The sequence below is a fragment of the Miscanthus floridulus genome, chromosome 5, assembly GCF_019320115.1.
Source record: "Miscanthus floridulus cultivar M001 chromosome 5, ASM1932011v1, whole genome shotgun sequence".
NCBI classification, from domain to species: Eukaryota; Viridiplantae; Streptophyta; class Magnoliopsida; order Poales; family Poaceae; genus Miscanthus; species Miscanthus floridulus.
This window is the reverse complement of record NC_089584.1, coordinates 99,273,752-99,284,382: the sequence shown is the minus strand read 5'-3', so window position 1 is coordinate 99,284,382 and position 10,631 is coordinate 99,273,752. Positions and strand designations below refer to the sequence as shown.

Below are 10,631 nucleotides of genomic sequence, written 5' to 3'. Positions count from 1 at the left end.
GATGATAAATCAATAGATGGAACATTAAGCAGGTTGAGGTCATACATGAACAAGGTGCACACATAGGTACACCAGATGTCTAAGTTCACATACATTGGCTCACATTAACCAAGCCAAGTCAACATGCAGTACATGGCATCGCATATGAGAGAACATGCATATAAAAAAACAAAGGCTAAGCCTTCTTGCTTCTTCTTGTACTCATTGCGGGGATAGGTGATTGTTTTTTTTTTGCTTATAGTACTCATGGAGGGATCATCATCAAGTGGCACATTTAAAGTGTTAGCATCCTTTGTACCTAGCCCTTGCTTCTTCTTTGTGGATTTCAACTTCTTTTTACCCTTAGCCTTCATGGGTTGTTCTATGTGTGAGGGATACTCGATGGAAAGCGCTTCAAGCTAATTTGAGCCACTGCTTGACCTATAAACATTCAATTTTAGCAACAAATGGTGTTAGTTCAATATAAAATAGTCAAACAGAAAAAACTTTAGAATTAGGAAAAAATATCTTCTGGATAGGTCTAGAGTTAGATTTATTATGGTTTCCCTTAGTCTTACTTGAAATCACCAAGCTTTGGCTGTGATGATAGAGAGCATCTATTTAGTCACCTAACCAAGTTGCCATTAATTGTAACACAAAATTTTAGCACTAGTGTCAATTACCTTCTAGATGCTTCCGGAGTACAATCATTGCTAGTTCTATTTTTATTAGTTGCTGTTTTCAAGTTTTGACTAGAGGGACAAAGCCCATATTTAAAATTTATGACAAGTTTGAAATAACAAATAGAGGAAGTAATAAATTGCAAACCTTGGTGGAAAAGACATGGATGCCGTCGATGCATCTTCCTCCAAAGGAACAATAGAACTTTGGGCAGATTTGGCCCTCTTCTTTGGTGGTCCCCTACAAAACAATAGATGCATTGGATTTAACAACATGTATTGCATTCTTTGGTACATTCTCTAAGTACATTGCCTCTTCATCTACACCTACATGTTCATTCTATGTTCATTCTGTGGTTGCAGGGTTTCTAAGGTGATCGTCCTCATCAGGCTCTATGTTGTTTTTGGGTTGGCTATTGGCTCATATAGACTAGAAGGACCTCGCTATACAATGAACATGATGATAACCTTGCTCTTGCAGTGCTTACCAAACATAGACATTAACTCTTGGTCAGATTTTATTTCAAGGAAGGTTTTTAAAGCTTCATCATAGTATTAAATATGAGCTACTTCGATATAACCTGGAGGATAGTTCTCTACAACTGATTCTACCAAATCCTTGTAATTTGTTCTATCTAAATCCACAACCATCTCAAAGCTAAACACATTTGACATCCTTTCTACATCTCTTATCGTTGCCCAACAATTTGATTTCCAACTTGAAACTAGAATCGAATCTGTTAACACAAGGAATCTGACAAATCACATCCATGCTAGACTCACCCTCGAAGCAATTCATTGTCATCGTCGTCTATGTTGGTCACGTGTGAAGCCTGTCCATTAGCCGCTTGGGACGTCTGGGCTACAATGTCGTCATCCCCGTGCTGGACTCCTGGGTCGCGCTAGCCGCTAGGCCCTTGGGGGTGCCCTGGCTCGCGCCGGCCATCATGGGGCCTCCCTGGCTCGCGTCAGTCGCCAGGCCTATGTCTCCTCGGTTGCTCGCGGCGGCGGCTAGCCCCGAGCCTACGCCTTGGCTCGCAGCGCCGACCACCCCCGAGGCAGCGCCCAGGCCCGCGCGGGCAACTCGGGCGGCCGCGACCAACCTAGGCGCCGTGCTGTGGCGTCGAGGTATATTTGGAGCCGGCCTGGCCGCCCGCGGGAGCTCGTGGGTGGCGCCCTTCTCCATCACCGGAAGTGGAGGCTAGGGTTTTGCCGCCGGACCCGTGCACGTCCGCATATACGAGTCGTGAAGTCATGACTATGAGCAGCTGTGCTTCATCGCAACCAGAAACACAAACATGTAAGGGTATTTTGGTCTTCTCGCGTTGCTCCAAAGGGCTGGTTCACAGTAGAGACAAACGGATTGGACGGAAGGACCAAGAAAGGAATGAAATTTTGTATTCGGGCCAAATAGGAAAGGTCAAAACAAAAAGGACCAAGAAAGAAAGCACAACTCTTTTAGGGCTAAGAAAGTAATTTTCTCTTAGTATACAAGGAAAATTTGACTTCGGCTTTCAAACAAGGGCCGCAAGGATTTTTTTCGCTCACCGGGACATTGAGTTGACTAGCGAATTTCTCTAAATATTTACTTTCTTTTTTTACTTTAGAAGTTCAAAAAAAAATGCAATCCAACCTCCATGTTTTATGTTGATATTTTTGGTTTAGGCAAAAAGGTGGTTTATCATCAATTTCCATGTTTAGGATATTAAATCATTATTACATGTAAAGGGGACATAGGTTCCAAGAATCGACAATGGAATTGGCATTGCCTGACGAGATCTGTTTATTTCCCTTTTTAATTAAAAACCTGCATCTTCTTGGGACAACTTGATAACGCAAGCTGACTTCTTGAGTTTGTGCATCCTGTTATAACTCATAATTGTGATTTGGTAAAGTAGATATGTTTGTTAGCAAACATTGAAAAAAGTTCTTTATATGAAGTCAGGGGCATTTTTTTTCTTTTGTTTGAAGAAAAAGGCTCCGATCATTTTGCCCCTCCAAAGAAATAGATGGTTTGGCAAAGTTGTCTAACAAATGTTTCAAAATTTTGTTGTTGGTAAAACCAGTCTAACAAAATGTTCTTTCGCAACAGATTTCTTGAAAATTTCTCAACTCCAATTAACAGCTACATAGTTTTCAAAACATAATGATTATGACGAGGACGAGCTCCTTTCTGAACTCAAGATAAGGTTGCTTACAAAGTTATATACTCCGTACCTCTATGCTACAGTTGGGAAAAAATACCTCTATGCTACAATAGGATATGCTACAGTGGGATGCAATGGAGAACAAGTCCCAGTAAAAGATTTACCAGTGTCTAGTACAATGAAATGACATGGAGAAAGTCCTCTCTGTCTTGCACAGTGGTGGGTATACTACGGGCTGGCCCAAGCACGACACTAAATAGCACTGCCCAGGAACAGCCCGGCCCAACGGCCTTCGTGCCAGTGCCTGGTACGGCCCTGCCTTAGTGCCGTGCCTGGGCCGCCATTCTGGCCCGTAGTGCCGGCCCGGGCATGGCACGCTGTATGGGCTGACCCGACAGCAGCACGCCTCGTCACTGTTGGATCTCCGGCCTCACTCCCATCGGACTGTTGGATCCGGCCATTGGAATAGGGGGTATAAAATCGCCCGTCCTGCCCGGCCGGCCGCGTCTCGCTCCGTCGCCCTAATTCATTTGCTCTCACTATCTCGCCTCGCTCTCGGCTCTCCCCCGCAGCGCCGTCTCGCCCGCTCCTCTCTCGTCTCGCTCTCCTCTCTCGGCGAGTCAGCGTAGCCGCATCGGTGACTCGCTCTCCTCTCTCGCCACTGACTTCCTCTCTTCTTCTCGCTCTCCAATGGCCTCTAGAGCCACTGCTGGCCGGCACTGTCACAATCCCTAACCCTAACCCTAGCTCAATCCCTAACCCTAACCCTTGATCTCGCTTCGTCCTCGCCGGATCCGTCGTCGACCTCGCCGGATCCGTCGTCGACCTCATCGGATCCATCATCGACCTCGCTAGATCCGTCGGTTTCCTCGCTGGATCCATCGGATCTCCGGCCTCGCTCCCATCGGACCGTTGGATCCAGCCATTGGAATAGGGGGTATAAAACCCATATAGGTCGGCCAGCCGCATCTCGCTTTGTCGCCCTAATTCATTTGCTCTCCTCTCTCAGTGAGTCGGCGTTGTCGCGTCGGCAACTCGCTCTCCTCTCTCGCCTCTGACTTCCTCTCTTCTTCTCGCTCTCCGGTGGCCTCTGGAGCCACCGCTGGCCGGCATTGGCACAATCCCTAACCCTAACCCTTGCTCAATCCCTAACCCTAACCCTTGATCTCGCTTTGTCCTCGTCGAATTCATCATCGACCTCGCTGGATCCGTCAGTTTCCTCTCTGGATCCATCCCTCGTCGTCGACCTCACCGAATCCGTGCCTCGTCGACCTCATCGATGACTCTGGTGCTCTGGCTTTGAAGGGAAGTCGTCATCGACCTAACCCTTGCTCAATCCCTAACCCTAACCCTTGATCTCTACTAACCCTTGCTCTGTTTTATCTGAAGCTATTGAGGGACCGAGGCATTGACGAGTGGCGATGGCTGGATCCGACGACGAGACGCTTGAGGTCGGTTCCAACCAAGAGAGGCGGTTGTGCGGGTTGGCCAGAGATGATGACGAGGATGACCTACGTGAGGACGCTGCAGAGCTATTCGACCATAACGTTCAAGCTCCCATCGTCCTCGAGCCCTGCGATGATCAAGCAGTGGACGGGGAAGAGAATAACAGCAAGCGGTCATATCCCTCTACCTCGGTAGTGTGGCTTCATTTCAAGAAACTCTTCAAAATAGAGAATGGTAAGAAGGTCAGGTATGGAGCAAAGTGCATCCATTGCTCTAAGGAATACTCTAGGCACTCTAGTGGTGGCACTGGTCACCTCACCTGGCATAGGGATAAATGCCCTAGGAGGTGTGAAAAAACTCGCATGTCTTAGTCAGAGATCTCTTTTAATCCTAATGGTAGTATGCATAATTGGGAGTACTGTCCTATTGTTGCTCGTACTCAACTGGTTCGATTGCTTGCTAGGCTTGATGTTCCTATCTCTTTGGGAGAATCATATGCATTTGAAGAATACATTAGAACTGCTCATAATCCTAAATTTGTTTCAGTCTCTAGGCAAACCACCACTAGAGGCATGCTTAAATACTTTACTGATTGGAAGGCTAAGCTTGTTGACACTGTTAGTTCTGTTAGCGTTAATTGTGTGTGTCTAACCTCTGATATTTGGTCTGGTAATGCCAAAGAGGACTATCTTAGTGTTGTTGCTCACTACATAAACTCTGATTGGCAACTAGAGAAGAGAGTGTTTGGTCTTAGGCTTATTGATTGTTCCTACAATGGACAAAACATTGCTGATCTTGTTGCATCTGTGCTTGCTAATTATGGTTTGACTGGAAAAGTATTTGCTGTTACTTTGGACAATGCATCATCTAATGTATCAGCCATGCAAAAACTTAGACCTGTTCTTTCTAAATATCTTGGTATTGAAGTTGTGGTCAATGCATCATCTAATGATAGTGATGATTTAGATAATGCAGTTAATTGTATGTTCTTGCATCAGCGTTGTGTATGTCACATTATCAATCTGATTGTTAAGAAGGCCCTAACTGCTCTTAAGCCTTTGTTTGAAAAATTTAGAATTGCAATATCTTTCTTAAACTCATCTAACCAGAGAATTGCTGCATATAAAAGTTACTACATTACCACTGGTGTTAGGCCTAGAAAGTTTCAACTAGACATGGAAGTTAGGTGGAATTCTACATACCTAATGCTTAAGCATTTGTTTCCACATAAGGTCTCATTCACTACTTTCATCCATGCTCAATATCCTAGGGCTGAAGGTGGCCAGTTGCTTTTAACTGATGACCATTGGGCTATGGCAGAAAAAGTGCTTAAATTTCTTGAACTGTTTTATGATGCTACAATTGCATTGTCTGGTGTGTACTATCCTACATCTCCACTCATGATTCATTATCTTGTTAAGATTGCTATGCACCTAAATAATTATGCTAATGATAATCACATCAGACCTATGGTTCAACCTATGATAGACAAATATAATAAATACTAGAGGGACATACCTTTGCTCTATTCTTTTGCATTCATCCTGGACCCAGAGTTAAAATAAAAGGTTTCATTAGAGTGCTTAGGAGGTTGGGTACCCTTACTAGTACATATTATAGTGCTTACCAGGTTAGCACTAGAGCTCGACTTACTGATGTCTACAATAAGTATGAGGAGAAATATGGAGGTGTTAGGTTGAGGAGGATTGCCCCTCCTAACCTATCTGGTAAAAAAAGTCTGCTTGGGATGAAATTTATGATGATGATGGTGATGTTGGTGGTGCTGGTGGTATGCATACTGCAGCGGTTACTCTAATCATGGCTAGAGATACATCTGCAAATGCCCTGCTGCAGGCTGCAAGTTCTTCAGGTTCTAATGTTTCTGAACTTGTTTCTTACTTGGACTGTGACACTGTGAACCATTTAGATGATGATTTTAACATCTTGGACTGGTGGCATCAGCACGAACTCACATATCCAGTGCTGTCAATCATGACTAAAGATATTTTAACTGTTCATGTTTCAACCATATCTTTAGAGTCCACTTTTAGTATGACTGATAGGATCATCGAGGAGCGGCGGAGGAAGCTAAAGCCTGAAATGGTGGAGATGCTGAATTGCATCAAAGATTGGGAGGCTGCTGAAGCTCGGCTGCAACACATGGTGGAGGACAAGGAGCTTGAAGAAGCATTTGAAGAACTTTATCTTGATTAGTTATCATTTATATAATGAGACTGTAAAATTATGGACTATGGACTGGACTTTGATGAACTTTATAATTGGAGCTGGGTTGTACTCTTTTTTCTGGCTAGGGTTTCTCATAAGGGTGAGTTTTATCTAGATAGGTTTTTAATGAGGCAGCCATTGCACTAAAACTCTCAATAAAATATTATTTTGTTATCTCTTTTTGTGTTTGTGTGATTATGTGATCTATGCGTTTCAGTGATCAAGTTAATATCAATTCTATGTGAACATGTAACTTTGAGTCTTTGATAAGTTCTCTGATATTCTGATGATGAAGTTAAGATTGAGATGATGAAGTTATTGTGATATTCTGATACTTTAAGAACATGTAACTTAAGATTGAGATGATGAAGTTATTGTCCCTGATATTCTGATCAGTTTGAGGTGTTGGCCACTTAGGCCCCGTTCGCTTGTCTTAAAGTTTGGCTTGTTCGGCTTGTTTTTTCAGCCGGAACAGTGTTTTTCTCTCACAACAATTCAGCCGGAACAATGTTTTTCAGCCAGTTTCAGCCAAAGTTCAGACCAGCGAACGGGGCCTTATAGTGCCAGTACTGGCATGGGCACTGCTGGGCCGCCGTGCCCAGTGGCACGGCACGGCACGGCTAAGACCTGATAGTGCCGTGCCTGGGCCGATACCTCGGCATGGCGGCACTAACAGGCACGCCACGGCTAGTCTACCATGTCGCGTAGTGCTGTGCCTGTGCTAGTGCCGTGCCCATACTAGTGCCGTGCCGGGCGGCCTGTTTGGCCAACTATAGTGGTGGAGCAATCCTCGCTAACTGGTATCATTGGCTGTGGTCAGAATTCTTGACTCTGAGCCCGTTCGGCTTACCTTATAATCTGTACTATTTAGCTTGTTTTTTTAGCCGAAACCGTGTTTTTCTTTCACAACAATTCTGTCAGAACAATGTTTTTCAACTAATTCAGTTAAGCTTCAGCGAGCCGAATGGGACCTCTATCACATTGGTATATTTAATGTTAGACACTCCACAGCCATTTTAGTAGTTTATTGCAGTATATCCCATTGGCAATTAATGTTAGACACTCCACAACCATTTTAGTAGTTCATTGCAGCGTGTATTCTTGCCACAGTCGAGGCAGTGATTTTTCACGCCACACTACGTGGTGTCGCCGCAAATGCTTGGCCGCGTCCAGCTCCTTCTTGGCCGCGTCCAGCTCATGGTAGACTATTTTTGAAATGTATAACAGCTTATCTTATTTTTATGGAATGTGCGCTGGATCATAGATTCATAGACTATTTTGATGCTGATCAAGTAAAATTACAGTTGTGAGACACGGTGGAATTTCCATATTTTATGGCTTCCATTGCTAAGCACGGGCAAGAAGCCAACTTTGTACATTTTGCACCGCAGCGACGCTTGAGCCTGACACGACATGAACAAGCAGCAAAGCTGACAAATGCATTTTTCTCTGGCGAGGGCGAGGCTCATTCATCTCTCAGCCCGCGCTATTGTCTTTCCTCTGCTTGATGAGCTTGAAGAGGCTGGGCATCACCTTCTTCTTCCTCTTGATGGTGAACGACGGCGTCCGCGGGTTCCGGATCCCCGCCGATGATGATACGGACGACCGCCGCGCCCTCGCCCTTCGCATCGTCGCCGACACCCTGGTCGACCGCCGCCGCGGGTACGCGCACAGCAGCCCGTCCCGCTCCGCCGCCGCGTTCAGGTCGTACAGCTGCTGCTCCAGCGCCTTCTGCTCGCCCGCCGCTCTCTCCGCCTCCGCCGCCGCCTCGGCCTCCCTGGCGCGCAGCTCGGCTGTGACGCGCTCCGCGGCCTCCGCGCGCGCCGCCAGCTCCTTCTCGCCGGCCTTGAGCGCCTGCACCCACGCCTGCGCCGCGGACACCTTCTTGTCGGCCACCACGCGGACCAGCGCCGCGCGCCCGCTCAGGTACTCGTACTCGAACCGCGAGATGGTTATGGTCCTCGACCCCTGTGACGCCCTCGCCTGCATTGTGCCTTCCACGGCGGCCTTCAGCTTCTTCATCGCCTTGGCCTCGGCCGCCTTCGCCGCCTCGAGCTCTTTCACAGACTGCTGTATCCGTGCCTCGGTCACGGCGATCTCGGCGTTCACGTTCTCGGTCTCGGCGCGCACGCACAGCTGCTCAAGCTCGGTCAGTTCCTCCTCTTTCCTCGCCGCCTCTTTCTCGTCCCGCAGCTGCTGCAGTGCCGACGTCATATTTGAAACGATCGCCGTGGACCGCTCGTTAGTCGCCGTGAGGGCCTCCAACCGGGCCCTCGCCTTCAGCAGCTTGGCGTTCAGCTGCTGCACCTGCGCGTCCGCCTCCTTCTCCTGCACCTTGAGCCGGTTCACCTCCTCGGAGACTCGCATGATCTCGGTGCGCGTGCTGTCCATGGACGTCATGAACTGGAAGCTCCCGGCCTTGATGTTCTCCAGCTCCTTCTTGGCCGCGTCCAGCTCGGCCTCCGCGGTCTGCAGCAGTGCCTTGTCCTGATCCTCTTCTTTCTTCCGCCTCGCCTCAGCCTCCGCACCGGCAGTGTCGTCGTTCTTGACACTGTTCCTCTCCATGGCGCGGACCAGCTCCATCTCGGCCTGCAGGACCTCCACGTCGGCGTTCGTCACGGCGAGCTTGGCCTCCATCTCCCGCGCGCGGCTCACGTCCTTCCGCAGCGCCTCGATCTTGGCCCTGGTGGCCTCCATCTCCCGAGCAAACCGCTCGGCCTCGGCGCGCCGCTGGGCGTCGATCTCGCGGTGCTCCCGCTCGGCCTCGATGCGCGCGAGCTCCACCAGGACGTGCTCCTCGTTCGCCTCGTCCACCAGCCGCTTCATCTCGTCGGCAGCGCGCAGGTTGGACTGGATGTTTATCGCCGACGCCACGATGTCGCTCTCGGCCTTGGCCTTGGCCTCCGCCGCGGACTTCACCTCCAGCCGCAGCCTGAGCAGCTCCCGCCTGGCACGGTCCAGCTCCCGCGACACCTCCGCGTACTCGGCAGCGTCGCGCTCCTCCTGAGAGCTCGGCGCATCCGGTCCCTTCTTGCTTGCCCTGGTCGACGGCAATGCGTGGGGCTCTGACCTCTTGGACGACGCCCTGGCCTTGGTCTGCTCGATTTGGCGCTCCAGCTCCTTCACCATGGCGCGCGCCCTCGACAGCTCGGACTCAGCGCCGGCTCTTTCTCTGTTCACGGCGGCCTTGCGTTCATTCAGCTTATCCATGCTGGATTTTGCTAGCTGCTTGATCTCTGGTGACAAATTCTGCATGCACCGAGGTGTTTACAGTTTAGGAATATGATGAAACGCAATTTTGATTTGGAAAGACCGCTATGAAATTCAATCGAACAGTGCTTTACTACTATTCTGAAGAAACGTTCAGAAATGAGTTAAGTTACCTCTTGTCCTAGAACATTCCTTGCCCTGTTCGTCTCCGGCTTCCTCCCACCGATGCTTTCGCCAAAGATGCTCCTTGTAGCTCTCACGGAGCTACTTCTTCCCGGGACCTCATCCATGGCGGCCTCCAATCAGAAGCTCAGGACGCAACCTTACAAGAAGAAGAGTCCAAGAAACAAAAAATTGAAGTACACCAAGATTAAAAGGCCAAGCAGAACTTCTCGGCAGGTTGTGTTTGTTCGGAGGGAGAGAATTTATGTGTATGCAATTAAACGAGGGCAAGTGCTACTTGCAGTTCGCTCGAAGGTCGAAGCCTATCCTGGGCGCTCACTACCACACAGCACACTTGATCCCATTCTATCCACGCTGCTCTCGTCTGTCGATGGCCTCCTGCTCGTGCAGTTAGACAGTTACTAGCTTGTAGCTTCCGACTAGGAGGGCTGTTAATAGCAGCTCGTTTTGGTGGCTGATAGCAAAGCCCTTGATTAATTGGTACCACAAACGGGGACCGTCATGATCTTTATGAGCCACATAATTTGTGGATGGTTGGTGTTGAATTATGTCGATGAGTAGCTCGAATTTGTCGGTGCAGATTTGAACACGTGTGTCTTCAGTTCAGGTTGTCTCAATGTTTCAAAAAGTTCAAACAAGGAGGCAGCAGATTTTACATATGTAAATTCCACGCTAACCCACCTCAACACATATAATTGAGGTGAATACATGAACATCCAAATATGTCTTAAGATATTTTTCTCGAGAAATTCTCCATAAA

The 10,631-nt window shown here is 48.1% G+C and overlaps 1 protein-coding gene across 1 annotated transcript; it reads right to left on the bottom strand.

Moving 5' to 3' along the window:
* Positions 1–7,766: 7,766 nt before the first annotated feature.
* LOC136452746 (protein PLASTID MOVEMENT IMPAIRED 2-like) lies at positions 7,767–10,299 on the bottom strand. Its single transcript, XM_066453346.1, has 3 exons — positions 10,149–10,299; positions 9,862–10,010; positions 7,767–9,727 (listed from the first exon to the last, which is right to left on the bottom strand). The coding sequence occupies exons 2-3, from the start codon at positions 9,976–9,978 to the stop codon at positions 7,955–7,957; spliced, it is 1,890 nt and encodes a 629-aa protein (XP_066309443.1). The 5' UTR covers positions 9,979–10,010; positions 10,149–10,299; the 3' UTR covers positions 7,767–7,954.
* Positions 10,300–10,631: the final 332 nt, after the last annotated feature.

What these genes read in the sequence shown, in the direction of transcription:
- LOC136452746 (XM_066453346.1), bottom strand. Translation starts at nt 9,978, where the DNA reads ATGGATGAGGTCCCGGGAAGAAGTAGCTCCGTGAGAGCTACAAGGAGC. An exon ending in GGAATGTTCTAGGACAAGAG is followed by an intron (nt 9,728 to 9,861) that starts GTAACTTAACTC and finishes CGGTGCATGCAG; the next exon opens with AATTTGTCACCAGAGATCAA.